The sequence below is a fragment of the Strigops habroptila genome, chromosome 5 (genome assembly GCF_004027225.2).
Source record: "Strigops habroptila isolate Jane chromosome 5, bStrHab1.2.pri, whole genome shotgun sequence".
Taxonomy (NCBI): domain Eukaryota; kingdom Metazoa; phylum Chordata; class Aves; order Psittaciformes; family Psittacidae; genus Strigops; species Strigops habroptila.
Genome location: NC_044281.2, coordinates 36,530,133 through 36,555,460, shown reverse-complemented (window position 1 = coordinate 36,555,460; position 25,328 = coordinate 36,530,133). Strand labels below are relative to the sequence as shown.

At 40.0% G+C, this 25,328-nt stretch overlaps 1 protein-coding gene across 1 annotated transcript; it reads right to left on the bottom strand.

Annotated features, from left to right (window-relative positions):
• Positions 1 to 2,414: 2,414 nt before the first annotated feature.
• SIRT1 (sirtuin 1) lies at positions 2,415 to 24,534 on the bottom strand. Its single transcript, XM_030487074.1, has 9 exons — positions 23,999 to 24,534; positions 21,119 to 21,235; positions 19,530 to 19,771; positions 18,057 to 18,209; positions 15,132 to 15,279; positions 11,794 to 11,873; positions 7,389 to 7,575; positions 5,441 to 6,001; positions 2,415 to 4,524 (listed from the first exon to the last, which is right to left on the bottom strand). Exons 1-9 carry the CDS (start codon positions 24,456 to 24,458, stop codon positions 4,202 to 4,204), a joined length of 2,271 nt encoding a protein of 756 aa, XP_030342934.1. The 5' UTR covers positions 24,459 to 24,534; the 3' UTR covers positions 2,415 to 4,201.
• Positions 24,535 to 25,328: the final 794 nt, after the last annotated feature.

Sequence of the window (25,328 nt, the reverse complement as noted above, 5' to 3'; positions counted from 1 at the left end):
TCTTCCTAGTGGCTGGTACAAGTCTGTGTTTTGGCTTTAGTCTAAAAACAGTGCTGATAACACACCGCTGTTTTAGTTGTTGCTAAGTAGCGTATACCCTGATCAAGGACTTTTCAGTCTCATGCTCTGCCAGCGAGGAGGGGCACAAGTAGCCAGGAGGAAGCAGAGACAGGACAACTGACCCAAGCTGTCAAAGAGATATTCCCTACCACAGCATGTCATGTATAGAAAGTGGGGTGAGTTGGCTGGGAGGGGATGAATTTTCATTTCTCCTCTTTCTGTTGTGTGCTATTATAATCTCAGCCTGCAGGTGTTACCTTCCTTGGATTCTCCTCCCCATCCCACCTGGGGACGTGGGAGGTGGGGAGGAGTGAGCCAGCGAGCATCTGGGATGGTAAATAGCAACTCCTTTCCCATCATGCACCGTTGTTGATGCTATTATTACTTTTCGTACTAAGCCCTAGCAGCCTGTCTGTCTTCTCAAAACTGCTGAGCCAAGGGGGACTATGCTACAGGTACTGTTAGGGCTTCATAACTTGATGGGTTATAGCTAGTTTAGAACCATTCCTTATGTAGACATGGCCAGTTGTTTTAGCCCAAAATTCTGCATTTTGAATTGGACTGTCTTCTCCAGTCACTCTGTAGATAAGTATATTATGAAAATAATTGCAAGTGCCTTTAGCTTTGACCATTCTGGTTTGGTATTTCAGCATTGATATTGAACCTGAGGGACTGAATGACATCTTTCTTCTCAAATGTTTTTCAAATTTTCAGATGGCTCCTTGAATGCTGCTTTAATCTCAGTTGGATGGTGTTTGGCACTTTGCCATCACACATTTTTTTTTTTTTTTTATTTTTTTTTTTTTTTAAGTATTTTCCACAGTCAAACCCCCTAATTGAAAAAGGGCTGGAGTCAAGGTAGAGCCATAGAGAATACATGACCATTAAGAAAAAATTAGTACAAGATTTTAAAATATGGACTTCTTTTACATCACTTGAAATACTTCTGCAAGTCATTATTGTGACTGATGCATCAAAATAGGCTGGAAGGGGTCTAGGGAATGGCACCATCTTATTAAGCAAATCCTTGTGCTTTTGCTTTTTTCAGTGAATGTATTTAATATAAATACTAAGAGGGTAAGGTGCTTTCATAGGGTGGTAATGCAAATGATGAGGAAGATAAGTCATCTTCCTTTTCAAGATTGTATAAATTACAGCTGGAACTGAACGTGCTCTTCCATGCGTCCAGATGAATTTCATGTGAGATAGTAAAAACTAAAAGCTGCAAGAGCAAATACTTCATCATTTCCGTTGTTTGCCATATGATTGTTTTAAACATTATTTGACGACAGCACCTTCACCGCAGAGGAGGTGGAAGAATAAGGTGACACATTGTCGTTTGGGGTTACTCTTCTGTTCAAGTAATACCAACAAAGATACAGGAAAGAACAGAAAGCAAAACTTCTTCATTGAAGTATGGAAAAACCTGCAGCTATTTGATTCCAGAGGAAAAATGTCCTTTCAGAGTAATAAGCAATTGATAGAGAAACATTCTCTGTGTAAAAAATTCGTAAGTGTTTTTAATACTTCATGGCTCAAGTCTGTGAGTTTTATAAACTTTTGTTTATATAAGTTGTTTGGGTTTTTTTTTTCCCAAACCAAATGTAATTTGCATTTGTGGGGTGGTGGTTCAGAAGTACAGTGGAGCCATCAAAATGGTAAGATGTTACGTAGTGGAAAATCAATTGAATGGGTCCAAGGGGAGAGGCTCTTTGCTGTACGTGGGGGTCAGTACTGCTGTGGCCACGGGAAGCCATGGCACAAACTAGAGTGGCTGCCCAGGGCTCTCTGGAGCTGGGCTTCATCTGCAGCCGTGCCAGGCAGGCAGGACCACCCCCGAGGGGAAACATGGGGCCTTGCTGTCAGCAGTGCAAAACATCAGTGGAATATTTGTGTCTGTGATGCCAAAACACGCCCCAAGCATCTCCGTGGCTCAGGTTCCTTACAGGAACCTTCTCCTGGATGTGGCCGTGTGGGGTGAGGGTGGGTGCAGCAAGTGCCAGAAAGTGAAGGAAGCTTTGGGCTGGGTAGAGAAAGGGTGGCAGAGCGGCATGGTCCTGCAGCACAAGCAGGAAGAAGCACTCTGGTTCAGCACAGACAGCTAAAGTTAACGTGAGGTTTGAAAGGAGAAAAGTAGTTTTGTGAAGGACAATGTTGTGTTGTGCTTTAGGAGGTTGTTTTACCAAAGACAGCGCTGAGTTCAGGCTGGGTTTCTTTTTTTTCCCTCAAGGGGGCAGATAGAAAAAAGCAATTTTCTGTGTAATGCCCTTCATCAGCCAGGGTGTAGCTTGAGGTTATAGGGCATCTTTTAGTAAGCGTTTAAGATCTAACTAGAAATTAACAGAAACCAGAAATCAAATGACAATTTTAATAGACTTTTGAACAGAGTGTACGAGTATAAAACACTGGTTTTGTATTTCAAAAATTGCAGGAAGATAGCCAGTCATTTTAAACAGTCTTCTACAAAACATATGCCAGTAGATTACATAAAAGACACTTTTATATACAATTATAAAAGAGCAGAAAACAATCCTCACTGTAAAAATAATTTAAAACAAAGTATTTCAATTTAAAATATCTCCTATAGCACAAACTAATACATTGTGACATGCAAGTGGAAACAAAACAGATTGCATTCTTTAGTGTAGCCAAATAAGAGCTGTGTTAAATTTGGACAATGAGATGCAACATGCCAACATTTTTTGATGAATACAGGAAGCTGTTCTTAAATACTTATTAACTGATGTATCTTATGTTCAAAGAACAGCTACTATACATCTTCCAAAATGTAATAAATATTAAAGCAAAGTATAGGAATAATCTACATCGTAGAGTTCATTTGGGCCAATATTGAAGAAGTGGGTTATAGAAAAACGCTGCTTCACTTCCTACTGCACCGTGCAATTTTACAAAATAGTTCTAAAGGCTCAGAAACAATCCACACTTGAACATTTGCCACATCCAGTTTTAAGGCAGCGTACTAGCACTTAGATACACAATGTAGTAATTTGAGTAGCTGCTTTGCTTTTAATCGGCAAGGTGGGGCTAGCAGGTAGTTATTTTCCCAACCTGAGGCATGAGCTCAGAGCCGTGTGCTTCCAGGTTGGGTTGTTAAGCTGTGCTTTAGCCACTCAGCAGGGCAAGCAGAGGCTCTCGGTATTCGAGACAGCTTCTCCCAGCTTTGTTGCATCAGTAAGGATAAAGGAAGAGCTTATTTTTTTGTGTCTTCTCACATGCTGGTGGAAACACTGTTCTGGACTTGTCCTAGCTTCCACACTGGAGCCTTGGCAATTTAGCAAATGCTATTTTTAATGCAAGCTGCGCTAAATTTGAGTTTTGTGTACAACATGAAAAACTTCTGCTGTGGGGGATCCATTTTGTTTGAAATGCCAGTGTTACAACTGCTGTGGAGCCAATGTCAGCATTGCTTCCTGCCCACAGGAAGGATTAAACTCGGTACCCCAAGCATTTTCACAAGACTTCTTGATCAGTCTAAACCCCATAGGATTTCTCAAGTGCTCGCTGTCCTGTTTCCATTTAACTACCTACTCGCACTTAAGTATGTCTCAAACATACAAAGTAACTGTTAAAGCAAAAAATTAGCTGCCACAGTAGGTCTTAGAAAATGCCAGTGTTTAATGACAGACTAGGCAAGGACGAAAGGTTTAGCAGAAGAGCAAGAAGGTTTTAAATAAACCAAACTGTTACAAAGCAAGAGGTGTGAAAATACCATTCTTTGGTCTAAATTAGCTGTTCCCTTTATATTAGTTTAACATTCCAATGGCTTTTTCAAAACAGTTTAAAAATAATATAAGCTGAAATTCATTAAGCAAAAATATGTATTATATACACGGATGCCTGATCAGACAGATGAACTTAAAAGTGAACATAGTGACAACTGTTTAGGTATTCCTAGTACCTTAAAAAAAAAAAAAAAAAGAAAAAGATGTTAGTGTTGAGTGTGCAGTAATAGAATTTTATTGAAAAAGGTAAAAAACTAAGCATGAAAATCTGTTTTTGTTATTTATAAACACTACATCCTTATGTTTCTGTTGTTCTAAATTCAGACGTAAACATTCATTCTGACATGCCAAAGCTCCTAATGCTGGTGGAAAGTTCCTGTAACCAGTCCATGACCACTTCACAACTTGTTGCTCAGATGGTCAGTCCCTGCAGCTGCAGTTGTATAAGCTGATTCATCAGCTGCCGATTCATCTTGTTCAACTCCGTCTTCCCCGAATCCAGGTTCCTCTTCCCTTTCTGGAGCATCCTCATCCTCTATGCCATTGTAAAACTCTTCAATCTCGCTCTCATCCTCCACATCTAAGCTCTGACTACGACAGGAACCACTTTCACTACTACTCCCGCAGGAGCTGGAAGATATGATATCATCTTCGGAATCCGAGTATACCTCAGCACCATGGAAAATATAGCGATTTGGTGGTAAAAAGAGATACTGAGTACCTGAAATAGAATTTTGAAAGTCAGTAAAAGGCTAAAAGAAATGATTCATACAAGATCTTGCAGACTCCTGGTTGGAAGGTACCTGCATATATGTATTTTTTGACAGCGAAACTTAACTGACAGATTACATGTATTTATTTTGATGTATGTGATTTATTACAAAGCACAAACCAAACGCTCCGCTGGAGGGATCAGCATTCCTTCTCCCCCCTCCCTTCGACACAAAAGAGCATTTCAACTTCAATGTTCAGCAGCTTTTTTTATCAGTACATGTATTGACAGCTGGATTTCCATCACTTGTACCAGAACTGGAACCCAGTGCACGGATTATTTGACAAAGTTTAAAAGCAGCTTTAGCTTTGGAAAGTTGCAGTTTAATATCTGGTGGTTCATCCACACTGATTTCCTAGTGTGGTAACTGCTTACATCAGTTAAGAGGCTGTGTACTGGAAGGCTTTCTTGGAAACTCTAAAGTTTCCTGCAAAATGTGCCTGGCTCCAGCTGTGAGACTTGCTGTTGAACTATCATGGCTTCATCTTTCAGTTCTACTGCGATACCAAATTATGACCTAGTGTGACCAGCTTCTGAACATGTGAGAATCAAACTAATTTTTCTGAAAATGCATTTGAAAATCTTAGAAACTGACTTATTTTTTGATACTTACCTTCAACCTCCTCAACTTTGACCTGTTTAGGGAGTATGTAATCACTGATTATAAAATTAGGAATTACAAAAGAATTTCCTATCAGATTCTCCAAAAGAAACAAATGATAAAATGATGAATTAGGTAGACACTTGTCTGAACAAAAATAACCACCAAAATCCACTCAAGGTAACTTATTTATTGCTTTAAAGTAAGTCTATAATAAAGATCTCAGCCAAAAGATGCAAAATGCTGAAATGAGTTACCACTTACCATCCAGCCTTTTGCTGATCTGTTCTTTTGTAGATCTGTTTACCCAGCACTTCTTCAAGATTTCATTTTTTTCTTTATTTTCTCCATTGTTAGATCCATTTGCCTTCATAGTTTCAGAGTTCATTAGTTCACTAGTAGGATTTTCACGGTTTTCTGGCGATGTCTGTGTGTCCTGAAGCTTTTCCTCTGTGCAGGCCCCTTTAGTTTCTGAGGCAGGATCACAGTTTTCTACCTTACGTTCAGCTGGGTGTTCTGAAGACACCACCGAAGTATCTGGTGGAGTCATTCTTTCTGGTGAACTAGAATCTTCTGAAATGTTTAAAGGGGTAGGTGGTAGCTCAGATGAGGGCATCTCGAGCTCCTTGTGCGTTCGTGGCGGCTTTTCTGTTATTTCTGAAAGTTTTACTGAGTTGTAGCAAAGTTTTGTATGTTCACTACCTAGCCTTTGACATAATTCATTAATAATAACATCACAGTCTCCAAGAAGCTCCACATCAAAGTGTAGATGAGGCAAAGGTTCCCTATTAATTAAGATCTGAGGCACTTCATGAGGAATGGAACCTACACATAGAAAAGAGAATGTCAAGCTAGTCACTTCAGTTTTAGTTTCAGCAGAGATGTGCTTAGAAAGCGTGATTCTTCAGACCTCCCTTCACTTGCACCAAGACCAAACCAGACAGATCAGGAAGAAGACAAGCAAATCCCAAATTTCTGGGAGACAAGCAGCAGTTTGAGGTGCAGTGCCTACTGTAGCCTGGCTAGGCTTTTTTCCCCCGTTTGGTTTTTTTTTTTTCAGTAAAAGGTGTTCATCTACTCAATCATTGAGAAACACACACACAGAGAAACTTGACTATGGCGATGTTTGGTCAAGTGTTAAAAAGATTAGTACTATAATCTCTTAGAATAATTATGCTGATCTTGTGCATTCATTTTATGTATTTAAGTGTGCATGAAGAACATACTGCTGGTAAATGACATCCCCTTAATTAGGTCAAAATATTTCCAGGTCAACACTATCCAGGGATGCTCAATCCGTTTCTGATATTTAGGCTTCCAAAACCCACCAGTTTGCTAAACTAGCATCAGTTCCTCAGATAGATAACTAATGAAATCCAGTTCTGGGGCATGGGAAGAGCAATGGCTTCTGTAATAGATCCTAACTTTCCACTCCTTATGCATTTCCCATCAGCCTAAGCACTAGACTCTGCCTCTTGTACAGCAAAGAGGATGTTGCTACAAAGGCCAGGGATGCAGTACTATTCCCAGTTAATAGCAGATGCTAACATGCATCCTTCTAAGGCTTGCACGTGAAGAGAATTTCTTTAGTACCAGTAAGTCTTGCACTCAGTAGGCAAATAGAGCACGTGTATAATGGTATTTTCCCAGCCTTCCCAAAGGTCATTTTTCTATATAATGTAACATATATCAGCAGAGATGTTTTTCCATATAATTTTTAAAAGCTAAGGATTCAAATGGTGACATGCTATATAATGTCTGTGCATCATTTAGTGTTAAGTACTGACTTTAAAGTAAGCTATAACTCAGACACCTGATGTACTTGGTCTGATTTTTTTGATACTACATTGATCTTTAGAGCTGATTCCTTTCTAAATCTTTCAAGTAACTCTGAAAGGACATTGCAAGCAAGGATAAAAATGAACCAAATCTCAAAATGAAGTAATTTGAGTTTTAGGGGAGTAGTTTTTCAGATTATCATTTCATTACCTTGATACCTGTCTGGAATGTAGAAAAAGCACTTTCGAGTTCGTTATTTTCTCTATTTTGCATTTCAGCTTTACATAGGCAAACAGTTTTCATCTTAGAAAACTAGATGCTTAATCTAGTTTCTTTACCGAGTCAAGCCAAAAGCATTTCTTAGAGCTTTCAACTGTGAATTTCACTTTTGATACAAATTTTTGAAAGAAAGTATTACCAGATAGCCACTTACTCGGAATCAATGCTACTGGTCTTACTTTCAGTGAAGACCCAATGACAATAAGGAGATCAACTTCATTTTTGTCATACTTCATGGCGCGATGGAACTGCTCAGGTAAGTTCTCTCCGAAGAAAACTATGTCTGGCTTCATGATAGCGAGTGGTTCATCAGGTGGACATCTGGGACATCTAGGTACAACCTGCATTAAAACAGTTTCTATTTACTACAGTTCAAGGCTGCACCCTTGAAAACCTCAGATTTTAGCAATTCACAGTGACATACTTTGGCAAAAGACAGGGAAGTTTCAGTGGTATTTCCTCTTTCTCATTTTTCTGTGGATATACAGACAAGTACATTTCTTATTCTAGCCTGCAGCAACTGTACACAGAAATAAAACTACAGCAGGAATAAAGAGAGAGTCCTCTTAAATCAAAATGGGAGAAACCATGCAGCTCTTCACCACAGTTCTTATCTGACTACTAAGCCAAAGTCCAGAAATCATGCTCAGCACTGGTTAGTAATTACCTCCTGTTTGATAGGAATGTATTTTTCTTGGTTTAATTGGGGCATCAGCTTACATTTCACTGTTAGATCCATTATAGGATCTGATATAAACTCATTCCTAATCGAGAGCTTTACCTTTCTACTTTTTCCCCCCAGAAGTTATACGTGTTACAGACACAAAGCAACCACTGTAGCAGCTAGCAAAAAGCATACAGGACAAGAACGCAGGGAAGAACTTTTGTCTGGTCTCCATTTAAACGTTTCCAGTTCCTCTAAAAACAGAGCAGAATCCTTGTTCACTAAAAAGAACAAGAGTTAGGTTTTGTGGAGAAGCAGACTCCCTTTCCTCCTGAAACCAGAGACTTTCTGATCTTTGGTCCCCCCTTTCAACTCTTTCCTATCTTAGGACTTTTTCAGAGAGAAGAAAAGCAAGAAGGTGAGCAACATATGTACAGACAATAATACTGAGCAATTTTTCTTTCAAATAGTTCAAGTCTTCTCAGCTGTAGTGTTAAAATACAATGCCCCAGAATAAATCTAAGGAGCTAAATGTAGTTGCAATCCTACAGCAGTCATCATGAGCAAATTAGTGCTATGTAAAGGTGTAAAAAATATGTATGTTACCTACTGTAGTATGAGAATATATGACAACTGATATTTATATGCATAACAACTCCCTCTTGTACAGAGAACATATGCAGAAAAATAATACAGAAGTTAGTTTAAATTGAAGAACTGGTTTATGGATGCCTGCAATAGGACAAAAGACAATGCTTTCCAAATGATAAAACATCACAAGTAGGCGGCCTTCCTCTAGTGTTAAAGGACCTTTCCCAAAAATGTAAGTCTTCAAACAAAGAATCTAATCGTCCTTTGAAGAAAACCTTGTGGGACACACAAGAAGCAATACAGCACAAGAACTGGGAACTGGTATAGAGGAAACCTTTGCCATGTACCCAAGCTAATAGAGTCTAGTAACCCCTCGCTAAAAGGAAACCAACCAGAAAAATTCCACCAAAAGCAGCAGATGAATGAATCTTGAACTTTTTCCTCGTATCTTTATATATTAGAAAGAGAGTTCATAACATATAAACAGCTTAAAACTTTTATGAAGCTTTTTACCCTGCTGTCTCTTCTGTTGATGTTAGTGATGCCTTTGCACTTTCACCTGGAAGCTTAAGGAGGGAAAATAATTTACTCTGTATTAGGAGGAAGGTGAAATGAGGACCTCTAACTTTTGATGTAAAGAGACCAAGTAACATTAACTCTGTTTCCATCATTTCTCACAGGAAGTCCAATGGCTTGTTTCTTAGTAGATCTCTATAGAACAACTGATGTCCCTATCCAAATCATTTGAGTCACTGTAATGGGCCCATAAATGCTTTTCAGCACTACACTACTCACCAGCTTCCCTGCTAATCCTCAGAAAGGTCGTCAGTAAGGGGGAAGATCTATTCCAAGAGCTGAAATTGATACCAAGAACTTAAAGCTAGGTAGTTGGCCACTCAGTTGCCTAGGGTCCTCTATCCCTCCAGAAGCAGCACTCCCCCAAAGCCCCACTGCCTCTGCTCATGTCTAATTAAAGAAAAATGGAATTTCTCACTGACTATTGATGTTATCCATGTATAAAAGCTAAGATTAGTAAAGATTACATTGGCTTAAGAATATCCAAGAACTGGTACAAGTTTTCCATTTGCAGGGCCTTTACTTCCTAAATCTGAGACCGTTTCACTATTTCCTGAAGCTGCCTCTAAAATAGTTAAAAGCAAAGTAAAAATGCTATTTTTGGAAGTGACTGACAACTGTTTTACTCAGAAGTTCTATATGCAATTTATGACTGCTGCTGCTTCTCATCCAGAAGGGTAGTTGTGTGCAGCAACCCAGAGAAAAAATCATGCTACAGAGCACAAGCACATTATCTTGGAAGTGGCAAAAGAATGAAATGCAGCAATAAGAAATTGGTAGTCTTCTAAACAGATTATTTCAAACAATTCTCAGTCTATAGTATGTTGAAAGGAAATCCTGGCAGAAAGATGTTAGCTAGACTCACTTCCTTGTGAAGCACTTCAGACCATCAGGGGATGGACCAGAACAAAGGAAAGGTAGTATTTTTTAGGGAAAACTAAGGACCTGGGGCCGTGTATAACTGAACTTTTGAGTAGCGGAGGACAGCGAAGGCTAGAAACTGGACTTTCTATTAGGACCGAGGTGCCAAAACTATTTTGTGAAAGAGGACTTGTTAGAGAACGAAGCTGTTGAAATGGACAGTGTTTTGTTTCAGAAATACAGAAAAGGTTTCTTTTTATATCTAGGGAACCAAATTCTACATTCTAAAGAGGCAACAGAAAAAGAAACTGCATAGCACGGGTTTGGGAAATGCAGCCTATGGAAAATAGATTTTTTTTTTTTTTTTTCAGGCGTAGAGGAGGAGGAATAGATTTTCTTTCAATAGCTGTGTTTCTCATATGAAATGATATTTGGCAATAACCATATCTATTTTGCATTATGAAAATAATTCAGTATTACAGTTAGGGCCTGCCCAGGAGACAGACTACCTGACTGTAAGATTAGGCCTGTAAGTACTGTACGATTAGTACAGTAAGATTAGTACTGTAAGATTAGGCCTGAGAGACTGAGTTTAAAAAGCTCCTTTGGTCTCATCTTGGGAGTAAGAACCCTCTGTTCTCATGCAGAAGTATTTGGTACAGGCTGCTTCTTTCCACTTCCCCACACTGCCATTACAGACCACCAGCAGGGACAGGCCATTGAGGCAGAAGTTTGGTTCAGTAATATGAACATACAATGATTAAAGTGCTGTTGGGAAAAGGAGAGCCGACCACTAACAGTCAAACCAGAAAATGACAACATGCTTAGGAAAGTTGTTCAGAAAGAAAAACCCTAAACTCCAGCCAGCTGGTTTTGAAGGTAAAGGAGAAGCAAACACATGTAAGATAAAAAGTTCTCAAAAATAATATTCTTAACATGAAGGTAAACCAGACTTCATATTCAGTGTTACAAAGCTTCAGGCTTAGGAGATTTACATTTCTTAAAGCTTTAACTCAAACATCTCTTCTGAAAGGCTTTCATCGAGTTCAATTTCAAATGTAATACCTGAAAGATTTACATCCCTTCCATGTTTCTCATCTAAAGTTGCCACTGTGGACTCTTAAGCATTTATCGTAAAACCCCATGAGTCTGTAGAAAGAGTCCCCTTCCATTTGTATAAAAAAGATCTTTTTGATCAGAGAATCATCACCTCTGTTCCTTCAAAAGAAGGGGAAGACTAGCAAAGAGGGTCTTGCGAAGCCAAAGGTTCATCACTCTGACAGAGCAGAACTACCTGCCTTTGCCCTGAGGCAATTCACACCCAGATGCAGGGAGTCCAGAATATGGAGTAATTCAGAAGTCCTGGAAAGCAATGTCCAGGATCTCATTTGATCCTCTTCCTTGCTCAGAGGCTGCTCTGTAGTTAGTAATTTTTCCATGTATCATCTACCATTTAAACATATTTTTAACGTAGGTAAATGCTCAAAGAGCAACCAATGTTATTAATGGCTAAGAATGCTTTCTCAGTGTGACTGTGAGTTCAGATTAACATAAACCAGGTATAAATCCAACTTTCTACTTACCATTTTAACCGCTACTTTTCTCAAAACGGATTCTTAAGGTTTTGTTGTTCTTTTTCCCATTACCTAATTTTCGCAGTATAGTATTTGAGTATAGCTCTAAATACTAGAGGAAATGCTGAAATACAGATAGGCACTTTTATGAAATACATGCAAAGATATGTAGCCTTTTAAAAGCAGATCTTTTAAGTGATCCAAACATGGTGGCTTGGGTTTGGTTGGGATTTTTTTGTGAGAGAAAGAATTACTGATTACAAAGCTGCAGTGAGTTAAAGTAAATTTTTTACCTGATTGAAAATATCTCCTCGAACAACTTCACAATCAACTTTGTATTTACAGATCAGGCAGGAAGCTGTTGCAAAGGAACCTGAGGGGAAGAACCCATATGGTAGAAATAAGAATTTTCAGTCATTCAGATTTGGTCTTTCTGGCCAAGCTGTTTTGACACAAAGGCTGTTATGTTGCACTGCTATAAAAATCAGTCATTAAAAAGTAATGCAAAATTCAGAGAAGATACTTGTAGTACTAAAAGTAGTTCCTTACATGTTAGTCAGCAGAAATATTGTTTTAGGAGTACTGATATACCACATGCATGTCAACACAAGTTATACTGTGTCCTCTGATTCCCCCAACCTGTGCAAGCATATACAAGGAGAGGAGAACAGAACCTTCCCTTTTCCTCTTTACACAACTAACAGTAGTGCCAGCAGCTCTGCAAACAGCAGCAGCAGAACAGGAACCTACATGAACTCAAGAAACTTGGGCAAAATAACTTAAAACAATGCATTAGTAAATACTTCATTATAGGCAACTAAATAGCAGTAGTAATGTTCCTTTCAGCAGAAGTGAGAACTTAAAGCTGTATTGTTCAAATTGAAATACTGTTCTGAACTTGGTATCCATCTTGGGTACTGTGTTTATTTGGCAAGACTGTGGTAAGTGTGTTGCTCCATCCAGCCACTTGGTAGCTCTAACTGCCTTGTTTCTGAAGCAGGTGAAGGTCATGGTCGAGTATCTGATAGAGCATTTGCATCTCTGTCTGTCTAAGGGGAAACCTTATCAGGTGGCTAACACATACGAAAATACAGTGTGAAGACACTGTGGCAAACTGGAGTGGTCTTTTGGTGTGCACATGTCCGGAGAGATAAGCCTATAAGGCCTTTTATCTGTGGAAGGACTAATGCCAGAAGTTCACAGAATAATGAAAAATAAAGTAGAAAAAAAGTTAGATTTTCTCCTAACCATGAAACAAGGGTTAAAAAAAAAAAAAAAAAGAATTTGGTGGTTTTGACCCTGCACTGAAATGTGTCACTCATAGAATCATGCAGTAGAAGTCTGGAGCTCTCTAATTTCTCATGGTGATATGAGGGCAGTAAGAAAGCCCTGTGACTGAGTAATGTTCAGGAAGGTACAGAAGTCTACCTTCAAAAGGAAACTTTTAGAAAAGTAGCCATTAAGATGTTGAAAGCTTTGCAGAAGCCAGGAACAGCTGAAAATCTCTGGTACCAAATCTGTATCTAGAGTATTATTTTAAGCCACCCAAACCAAAGATGTTTTCTGCTCATAACCTACATAGAGCAGCCAACCAATACTTACATTGCTAAATGATGGTATTCTGGGGCTAAGTACAACTTCAAAATATGTTTTGGGAATATGGAATTTGGTCAAGACAAAGAGAGCGAAAGCAGATCATTTAGGAACAACTGGCAGTTCAGGGCTGCTAATCAGAGCTGGAGTGGAAAGTGCACAGCTTCTGAAACACTTGCTCAGCATTGCAACTCCCAGAACTTGAGGGATTCCAAAGACTACAGGAAGCATGACAGTTATTTGCTCATTGTAATTTGTTCATAGAAATAATTTAGGCCTTTATACAGTGTGTTAGGGACATGTCTGTTAGGCTAGCAGACCTAACCCTGTCTGAGGCATCTGTTGATACCTACCTGCAACTCTGAGAGACACTTTTCACTGTTAGAAAGACTTGATTAAGAAATTATGCTGCCCCACGCATGAGTTGTATAGTTAGCACACTGCCTCTGATCATTCAGCTACAGCAATAGCAAGGAATATGATCTAATTCCAGACACGCTAGTTGAATGCAACAGCCATTTTAAATTCAGAAAAATGCATCTAAGATACAGTAGTTTCCATAGTAGTAACTTTACTGTAGGTCTGCAGACTGAAATGGGTTCAAAGGTTCGTATATGAACTCCCCAATTCATTACAAGGTTCCTTGTAATTTGGCACATTCATGATTAACTTACCAATGCCACACTTGGACAAAAAAGATAAATAATAATAATAAATATAGCAGTATGAACCCTTTCATAAAGTTTCAGTTTCTCTTCAGCCACTACCATTAGTCAACTAGCATTTGTAAAAAAGAGCAGCATAACTGTATGTCAGATAAAGCTTGATGTACTCAAAACAATCTTTGCTAATTTCCAAAGGCCTCAAAATCCATAGCATGTTTTAAAGAATCTTTTTAATTTAACATCAGCTTATACAGAACATACACTAAAGACGGTCTGAAATCTACTTACTGTAGTGTGCACCTGAAAAAATGGGAAGCTTGAGTGTGGTAGCGATGTGCAAAAACACAGACACGTGAGAAGTTAATGATAAATACCTCATACAGAATGACAACCGAAAGAAAATGCATGACACACTAAGCACAAATGGAAACTAGATTTGGGTTATTCAACAAGTAGGATTCTGATGTGTGTCTTTGGTCACCACAACAGCACCGTATTTGCTCCGTCTAAAAAAAGAATATTGACAAATCTGGCAGAGTTAAGCTATGTAGATAAAGAAACCCAGAGAGTTTGGTCCCTGGAAAAGGTGGAATTAGACAGGCAAGTCTTACAAACACGCTAGTGCTGCTTTTAATCAATTTCTTTGCCAGAAGTCTACTAAATGATCCGAAAGTGCACTTTAAGAACTAATTTTCTGCGTGCTTTCCTTAAAAATGAATCCTTGAGCTCTTAGCTTGACATTTGCAACTCCCTGGAAATGGAAAGCATATCAAGCAACTAATTAAGGGATTCCACTCAATATGGTATAATTACAGAATGTGTATGACACTGAAGGTGTAACAAAATGATCTTCAATTCAACTGAACTGGTGATTAACCCACAATATTTTATACATGAGGTAAAGTCACTGAAGTGTCAGGATATTTTAGGATTTCAATTGAATATAACCTAAATAAAGAAATCAGATAACAGCCAAACTCCATTTTATTGATATACAGTGAGAGGGATCTATGAAAAGACTAATTTCCACACTATGTTCTCATACATGAATATAAAGAAGCAACAAATAAACTTTAAAACTTAAGTTCTAAGCTTGTGTGAACAGGGTATGGATCTTTACTGATGCATGAAGACCTCCATGTATCAGGCATAATTTCTGAAAGTATTTCCACTTAAATCACTTCTGATTTAAATACATAAGCTACCTAAAAAAAAACGCCAACAAAACAAACATTTAAAAAGCAGAGTATCTATTGCCAAGAGATACCAATTCAACAAAAAAACCCCGAAAACTTCCAATAGTGGTTACCTTGTCACATGCACCAGTAAAAATCATTCCTACACATAAGAAAAGTGAAACTAAAACCACTAACCATGACACTGTATTATCCTTTGGATTCCTGCAACCTGTTCCAACGTGTCTATGTTCTGAGTATAGTTGCGAAGTAGTTTTCCTTCTTTATCCATCAAAGCTATGAACTTGTGACAGAGAGATGGCTGGAACTGTCCTGGAAAGATTTCCTAGGGAATTCAGAAGTACATTAGAAAGTGCAAATGGATATACAACTGCAGCAGTTCACACAGGCCTAAGTATTATCAACAACAATTGTGCTGGCAGTTAATGTTGTCACTCCCTTTGCATTTTGCCATTTCTCTCAGATCCAACTTTTCTTTCAACAGCTGAGCTTCTGATCATGTCAGGATAAATTGTTCCATGCAAGGTGGCATTTTGTTCTTCATACAGCATAAAAGCAAGGGTTAAATCTTTTGGGGGGTTCAGAATTATGAAACAGAAAAGCCATTTTTCTTTTGGTAAGTGTCAAGTAACCTCAATATTTGTTGTTTGAAACATACATGGTTTAACTAGTTGGAGAAAAATTTCATGGTGAATTTGGATTCTGGTCTCTTGGTTTGGGATAAGCAGTTTTTACTCCTCAGCATTATCAGCAGCCATTCCTAGAAGATGGAAGCCCAGACAGCGGAACGGCTTTGGATATAAAGACAAGTGGTACTCAGACCAGCTTTGCCAATTTAGCCAGTTACAGTAGTAACCATATGGCTTAGTAGAGCAATTCTGCTGTGCCTGATAGATGCTTAACCCCTCTGTTAGGTCAAGGTACAGAAGGTAGGTATATCTAAAGACCATATGGAAAAAAATGTAGGCACTTTTGCAGAATGATTTGATACTTGCTCACAGTGAACAAGGAGCCTGCCAAAATAAAAATCCAATCTGGGCACTCAGCTGAAAGCTTCACACAAGGAACCTCTGTCTGGAGCTGACCACCCCATGTGGTACCTCTGGTTGCTGTGTGATAAGGAGGACAGCAGCAGCACCACCACCACCACTCTGTTGCTCAGAAGCACTTATTTAGGGGAGGAACTTGAATTTCAGACCCTCTGTTCTCCAGTCACTCTGTCACCACTGAACAGCAACTGGGATGGAGTCCCACCTGGGCAATTGAGGCCTTTTTGTGGAAAAAGCACAAGAGTCACTGGCCAAAAGAAAGTTAGCAAGAAGGAGGCTGCTGCCTACCTTTACCAGTAGATACTTAAAGCTGAACCAAACGTTCTAGAACAACAGTGAACTGTTAAATTCATCTTTGTGACAGCTCTCCCTTCAGCTGCCATACAGCCCAACTATTAACAAAAAAACTTTTTGAAAGCATTTATTTTTTCCCAAAATATTTCAAGTTACTCATAATTCTGAAACTAAGTGGGTCTTTGGAGTTAAGCTGCAGCAATGATCAATGGTTGCTCATAGTGCTAGATTACCTAGATTATGACTAGGGCTACTTCACAATTATAATCAGTTATTCATGTGGTCCTAACAGCTTTTATATCTTAGTCTGAAGAAGCAAGACGTGTTCTGCCATTGAACTCTGAAAATTTGGCCATTCTTTGTGCCTAAAATTAAAAGAACTTAAGACTTCATCAATAAGACATCAATATTCTAACTAAGCTGATGGACAAAAAATGAGAAGTAGGAGAAATTATTTTAGTAGAAAACTATCAGCCACATTGGACTATTCTGGTAAAGCCTGTGTATCGACAGGCTTCAATTAAGTTGGGTTTTTGTGGTTTTTTTTTTTGTTTGTTTGCTGTTTTGGTGGGATTTGTGGTTGGGTTGGTTTTTTTTTTTTGGTTGGTTGGTTCTAATATTCAAAAAAAACCCCACCAAAACAGAACAACCAAGGAACTGAGTATACTAATGAGCATAGAAACATATTAGTATCTGGATAGGAGGCTTTCAGAGAAAGCTGAGCAGCTGCAAAATGCATTTATTTTTCTCTTCTGATCTTTATAACATAACACAGCAGTAGTATAAATAGTGAGCAAAGGGAAGAAAGAGTGAGCAAAACTAGTAGTGATTGATTTTGACAAGTCCTTACTGGTCCTGTAGTAATTTCTAAATGTTTTGGGTTTGACTTGTTTTCCCCCCACAAGGAAATTCCAGACTAAGTATCATTGTTTTATTGTTTCTATGTATGTCTATAGTTTCTACAATTCCTTGTCTCTGAGATGTACTCCCTGCTTTTTAAGCTGTTTAATATCTCTAACATCTTTTTAAAAACTGCTGTGTTCTCCTTTTCAAGTGAACACAGTCCCTGCAAAAAGGCTTTAATTCTCTAAGATGTACATATTCTTGTGACAGCTATATCAAAACCTGAAACAGGCACTTATTAGTGCATGAAACTGCTTTAGTCCTCTTTACTGTAAATACAGTGATAAAATATGAATGTATTGTACGACACTGGAAAGCATGCCACAGGATATCAAATCCAAATGTAGCTTTCCACATTACTCATGTGCTGGCCAAAAATTTCTCATATTCTTTCGTTTTTCAGAGAAAGTAACGGCAGCTAAGATTATTGAAGTTTAATCATGTAGCTACAAGTTTTTATTTATCCTCCCCGAAATTAGAGACATACCATCCAGAATGGTTGTATATATAATGAACTTGTAACAGGAACAGTAAAAATAACATTAAAAAAAAAAAAGTTGCTGAATATTTCTAATAAGGCCAGTATGTGGCTGCATACAATGACTGAAGTAACATGAGGATATAAAATTGGTACACAGCAAAGACCTGCCCAAGGAGAGAGTTGTTATGCCACTGAATGAGGTCTCTCATTAAAGTAAATTCAATGTATTAATGTATTTTTCTATCTTGCTTATGAAAAGAAAAAAAAAGACAAAGATATCATTTTGTTAATAGAATAGTTTTATATCTGATTTATGCATTTTAATATTGTAATCTGTCTTTACTGACCAAGAAAAGAACTGCTGGAAAACCATACCTTTGCAAACTTAAAAAATGGCCTGGGATCCTTTCTGAAGTATTCTATATCAAACATTGCTTGAGGATCTGGAAGGTCTGGGAAGTCTACAGCAAGGCGTGCATAGATGCCATCTCTTGATCTAAAGTCAGGTATTCCACAAGACACAGACACCTGAAATATAGTTTTGCAGTCTGAAATAAGCAAAACCACGTGTTTGGCTATAAAGAGTTGCTGTGATACAAACTATTTGGGAAACTATGTTCTGGTATGCTGACTATGCTCAAGACTTTCAGAACAAAACCAGTCTGGGTTCTCTGTATTTATTTTTCTTTTGTTCCCCCAACTCCTCCTTTTTGGTTTGGATTTTTTTTTTTTTTTTTTTTTTTTTTGGACCAACAAAACAATTCTCAAATCCCAAAGAGGAGAAACAGCACAGAAAAACCCGTTAGTACAATCTGCACAGGCAGTAATAGGACACTAGAACTTACTTTTACTACTGGAAGTTTTGTAAGAAGTGAACAAAAATTTAAAATACCATTACATTAAATTTAATTAATAAGTGTTAATTGATCTGTCAACTTAGGCTTGGACAAGGTGGTTGATATATTTTTTTTTAAAATGCTAACCAGTAACAAAGTAGACTTTCTTTTGATAAATAACACCTTTTTGACAAATATTGTTTATCAAAGCATTGTAGTAGTCAATAGAGACTGAAATTTATTGTCTCAGACTACCCCAAAACACTAAGGAAAAAGGAGGAGAAACAGGTGTATGATAACGATTATAGAAAGAGCAAGACTGGGTAACAAATAGCAGTGCTTTTCTAACAGCTGATTTGAATCACTCGTCTTTTTTGAATCATGTCACACCCTCTGTGTATGAACAAGAGAAGCAAAAAATTATCAACTTTTGTATCATGATCTGGTACATAGGTATAAAGCTGCAAATGTACAACAGCTTAGAAATGTTCTTCAGTAAAACAGCAGGTAAACTTATTACCATCATACCATACATGTGAAAAGTAAGATTTAGTCTACTGAAACCTAATCAAACTCTCCCCTCCCCATAACTCTTCTTTTTGAGTCCTCTTCTAGTCCCCTCTAGCTCTATCAGGTATTTTAAGAGATTCACTGACATTTTGTTTAAAAAAATCATTACCTTTGTTTCAAATGAAAAAAAATGACTAGGATAGAAAATTTTCTGGAACAGGTAGAAGTGGTCTTATTCCAAAACTATTTTGCATGGAAACAACTGTATAAGAACTTAAATGTTTTAAGAATATTTTCTAAGGAGAGATCTTGTAATTTCCAGTTTAAGCTCCAGTCTTGCAGTATGCATCATTCTAGTAGACAGCTGTGCCTCCTTTTCCCCATCTAGCACAATTATTTGATTATGAACGTCATGAGGGTCACATGACCTGCATGCTGTAAAGCACTGGTATTTAACCAACTGTCTACATATTCTCTCACTCTTAATTTTAGCAGTACATACCCCAGCTCCAGTCAAGACCATTATTTTTTTGCATTCCTGTAAAAGTTTCACAGCATCATCAATAGTATTAATATCTTTTCGTTTTTTCCTTTTTGGTGGTTCTGAAAGAATGTTTATAACAATTTGCCACAGTGTCATATCATCCAGTTCAGGTGGAGGGATTGTTTCTGGTAGCAGGTCTTTCAGAATTGTCCGTGGGTCTGTACCTAACATGAGATGCTGCTGAACAAAAGTGTACGGACCTAAGGAAAAAAAAATAAAATTAGAATTGAGTCAAGTAGTTCAGATTATTATATCATTGCCCCATTTATTAATGCTTGCTACTAACATTTTATTAATCCAATTTAATACTTTGTTCATCAAAGCCTCTGCATATTTTGCTCTAAATACCGAAGTGATAGTATAATTTGAGTTTTTACTCACTATGATGTTAACCCATGCAGAATTTAATGAAAGTTAGTCAAGGTAAAATCCCAGTTCATAGCAAACTTGATGGCTCTTAGAGGTAGACTTATTTAGCAATGAGATTTTCACAGTGTATCTCCATTTTATGGCTTCGTTTGTATTCTTTCAACATTTTGTAAGGTATTTACAGTAATAAGTTGAAGAGACAACAAACATGCATATTATAAAACATCACTCTAAAGAGACAAGTAGGGCCCACCAGTCCACGGATTTTTGTTGTTCTTTTAGCCATCTAACACTCATGATTTCATACATGACCTCTTAAAGCCATCAAATCAATCTTTCCAGAAATATTCAAGATTAGAGCAGTAAAACAGGTGAATCTTAAGAAGCTGAACTAAGATGATTCAAATAGCTATCACTAAGGCTAGTTACAGTACATATAAAGAAAACAACTGTTATACATATTTACCCCAAAAGCTACCAATAGTGATCCTGCAACGAGGGATCAGCAGAGATAGTTTTTAAGTGGAATATTGTGTCATGATAATGTGTTTTCTTGCTGCTGTTCTTATCAAGACTAACAAAATAAATGCTGTTGTATTGCCATGCCTGCGTAAGACAAAGACCCAACCTCACTGCACCCTGGATGCCACTGTCCCACACAAATCACCAGGGACCTGAGCCTCTGTACAAGGCAAGACTTTTTACTGAGTTCCTAACTGCTGTGGTTAACTTATCTACTGTTAGTATGCAATATATATGCAGACTAATAATTCCCAAACTGATGTAACACTTAGGACAGTGAAGCCCTACAGATTAGCTAAAATCACACACAAATCATCTTCTTGTTCCTTTGAGAATACTAAGTAAATAGGCTAGAAATATACCAATAGTCTGTTCAATTTAGTGAGCCTGTGTGTATGCTTTAATATGGATCACAGCCAGGTTTCTATACAAAAAGACATTGGCAATTTTAATCAAAATACAGCAGGTTTAAAGAGGCTAATTTTTAAACTCCTTAAATAACATGCAGAATACAGTCAACAACTCGCAGCTGCTCAAAAGCAGTAATTGCCAATATTTATTTTATTTTGCAACATAAATCATTTCAAGACTGGGAAGAATTAAGTAACTGTTCAAAGGCAAACAGCATCTAATAATCATATTATATAGGCTTCTACCTATACGTGGTCTTGGGGTCCAATCACTAGAACTTGCATGTGAGGCTCTGTCATCTTCATCACTGTCACAAGAGTGAAAACCATTGGCTATGATTTCATCACTAAAAAGGAAGTTATCTGCAAGACAGCACAACAATGATGGGTTACACTAGAGCTAAATGGTACAGGTATATATTTAAATACATCACAAACCCTAAAATAGTATGCTATAAAATTTGATTGCAATGAATTACAAATAAGCAGTTTTGTCACTTAGACATGGGAAATGTCTACCCTTTTTTTTTTTTCCTTAAGTTTATAGATATGCTTTCAAGCCTTCAGTAGATTTACTGCAGGATTTGCTATCTTAATACTGGGCTTCAGTGGGCTGGATGTTGACCTTAGTGAAATTTTCAGAAGTGTTGGGCATTAAGGATTTTGTATCTTAGAAAAAATCCAGATGTTTTTAAGGTACAGTTAAGAACTATTTTCTCTTACAAATTCTCACTTCAGCTGAGAAATTGGATAAAATGAAAATATATCACTATTTATAGACCATTCTATGACTAGGTTTTAAGAGCAGAGTGTTTTAAAAAAACCCACAAATATACATTTGGATACAACAAAGTTACAGAATTTTGTTAGGCTGTTTCCTTGCAGCTGAGCTGCAATAGGTGACCACATACACACTTTTATGATATTTCAGTTATGACAGAAAATGTGCTACCTTGAACCACCTTCACTTTATCTCATCCATTTTACCCTGCAGCTGGGTTTGGCTTAGAGTACCACACAGTTACTTCAGCTCAGCTCATGGCCTTAAGCCAGAGTAACTCAATCTAACTTCATCACGTATCTAGATGGAGGAGTCCAAAGAAGAACGAGATACTTGTCTTAGAGCATGCATTACTAAGATAATATTTAAGGGTAAATCTAAATTTTAACCTGAGCAGCTTATCAGAATTTAGACTACTAAGCTTTTTTTTAATTTGCTTTATTAGAAATAGCAACAGCAGCTTAATTTTCTGAAAAGCTAAAAGGATGAACAAAGGAGAACAAGTTTCAGTAAGGCTCTCTAAAGCAAAGAATCACTGTAATAGTTTTCAACCGCTATTTGAATAAGCCCCTACAGTATTTTAATTAGGTTACCTCACTTTACTCTTAAATAAAGAACACCACAAAACACCATCATTTTTTATTCAGAGACTTTGTTGTCCTGTTCTTTCCGTTGCTGGCATAAGTACTTTATTCTCGTTAGAATGGAAAGAGGTAGAGGACAGGAATTTGCTTTTTGTACTTGCCGTCTTGTTCTTCTGAGACCACAGGTACTCACTGACATTGCTGTTTCTTATTATTAATCTATGCATTTACAGCATTTCAGTTCCATCTCATTATGCATGGAGTCAGCGAACATACTATGCAAAAAGCATTATGAACAAAAAAGTTGACTGGTACACATCAGTAAGCGGGAAGTGCAAGATTTACTAAAACAACTTTTATGTCTACTGTATAAAGAATCAAAGGTTACAGTGTTAAAGACTCATCACATACAGGTCCCCTTGTCTTGTACTTAAAAAACACTGTTACAGATACATGCAGGCTAAAGCAACAGCTTAAATTGTAACACTCCCTGTGTATCCATTTGATTCTTCAAAGGACTAAAGGGAATGCTTGCCAGAACTAAGCAATCCACAGCAAAACATGCCTGAGGATCTGAGTAACTTGAGCAAAACTGCTTCATACAAGGCACTGATAAGAGATCATTAGCTTTACTCTTGTGCTGTTCCAATGAAGTTTTTAAACACTAAGGCTGTCAAAGCTTATCATACACCTCTGTTCCCTTTTGGATTGCTTTTGCGCAGGCAAAGAATTTATGTAGAATTTTACTACTGAGTTAAAGGTAAAATATTTTTTAACTGCATTCCAGGATAAAATGTAAAGACTTTACTAGCAGAATGCAGCCTCTTAGATCTTTTAAGAAGTCTTTCCAAACCACTGCCTTAAAAACTAAAATGAACAAACCCCTCCCCCTGCAAAACCTATCCATGTCAATAATGCAATGCAAGGTACATTCATTTTGATACTGTCCAAACAGTATGCTTCTAAATGATCTGCAAAGAAACCCTTTCAGAAGATTATAGTTTAGTTTTGTGCTGCAGTCACTGAAATCTTAACCAAGCCTGTAACTTGAAATTATGTAAACACTTGTTCAAGACCCCTGCTCCTGTGCTTTCTGTACAAGTTTCCAACAAACAGAAATCATTATCACAGCAGAGACTGTGAAAAGGAAACAGAGCTTATGATTTTTAATAACTTGTTGCCAGCAACACAGCAAAGTAAGTGTTTTCAGAAATAAGAGCCAAGTCGATCTCCTCTTATGAAGGAGCTTCTCCTTCTCCAAAGCCCACCACAAAAAATAATAGGCATTGACAAGGCCTGATAAGAATTAGAACTGATAAGGTTTAGAAAAATGGATGCAGCAGCTCGCTCGAGTTTGCATTCAAAGTACGGTTCAGGGAATGTACGGAGCACAGCGTGTGTTCAGGGATCACCCCGCACGCAGCGCCCGCTAGTAGCGGCGCTCTCTCCCCCCCGGGCCGGGGCAGACCAGCGCTGGCCCCAGGCTGCAGCAGGTGAACACCGACCCTCCCCGCGAGCGACACGGCCCGCGGGCCACCGCTAGGCGAGGAAGCCCGGGCGGCTGCCGCGGCGAGGCGCCCGCGGGGAGACCCGGCGCAGAGCCGGCATCGAGCGCCCGCGCAGGGCCGAGGGAGCCCGCCGCGGCGGCCGCCTTTCCCGACGCGGGCTGCGCGGCCGGGCCGCTCCCTCCCGGCTGCGAGGGGCCGGCTCGCGGCCTGTGCCGGCGAGCCGACCGGAGGAGGGGAAGGATGGGGTCCTCACCGGGATGCAGGGCCGGCGCCTCGGCCGCCCCGTTTGAACACTGCGCCCGCCTGCAGCCAATGGCCGCCTCCGCCGCGTCTTCGCCGGGCGCCGCCTCCGCCCCCTCCCCCCGGCCCCGCTGCCGCGGCTGCGGAGGCGGCTCCGCCCGGGGCAGGCCCCGCAACCCGGCCCTATTGTCCGCGCCGCTCCAGACCGCCGCCTCTTCGTCCTCTTCCTCCTCCGTCCGGCCGCCGCCATCGGCGGTAACGGCCGCCGCCTCACCCGGCAGCTTCGCCGCCACAGCGGTGGCGGGCGGCGGCCCCGCGCCCCGGTCCGGGCGTTGGGCGTGCGCCGCGCCCCGCCCGCAGCCACCGTCTTCCGAGCCGAGGCGCTGGCGCTTCAGAGCGGGCTCGGCGCTCTCGGCCGCGCCGCCGGGGCCGCCGTCGCGCGGACGGAGGAGCGGAATCTCGTCGTCCGCCATCTTGGAGTAGCAACCACCGCCCCCCTCCCGCCCGGCGCAGCAGCGCAGCAGCGCCTCCGCCACAGCCCCCTCCCCCACCCCCAGGGAGCGATTTAAACCCGGCACGTGACCGCGCCACCGCCCACGCGGGCACCCGCCCCGCGGAGGCAGCAACAACAACAAACCGGGTCACGTGAGTGGGACGGAGGGGGCGGGGGCGCTGCCGCCGTCACCTGACGCTCGTGCCGGCTCCACCCTCGCGTGGCAGGGTGCGTTTCCTCCCCTCTCCCCTTCATGCCATGGCGGCTTCTCGTCACGTGGCCATGTGTCCCCGTGCTGAGCCTTGCCCGGTAGGGGGCAGGGAACGTCCCGGGCCGGGCCCGGCTACCCCTTCACAGCGCCGCCGCCTGTTCCTCATTGCGGTGTATTGTTCACAGGCGGGGGGGCTGCCGCCTGCGGAGGGGCGACCGCCTACGGCGGGAAGGAGGAGCCCCGTCCATGTGGAGCTTGTCCGTGTTGTCGTTCTCCCTCCCTCCCCCGCCGCGGGCTCACCCCGCAGTACGCTCCTCTGTCGGGACGCTCCTGGCAAATGGCGGCTGCGGTGTGGCTTTACGGGTCTCGGTATTATTCTTGTCACAAGCTGTTTGAGAAACCCCAGGGCGTTTCCGTCATGTATTCATAATATCAGCACGTCTTCTCGAGGAACAAACGTGTTGGCCGGCGCAGGTCTCGGGCTGCAGAGGCGCTCTGTTGGGCTGCCGTGTATCTGTACAGCACCTGGTGAGGTGGAACCCACCGGGGAAACTCGTACGAATCTCCCCGTGAGCTCGTTTGCCGGTCGGGCCGCGTTACCGAGAGGATCATAGCGGTTCCTGCCTTTCTGTCAACAGA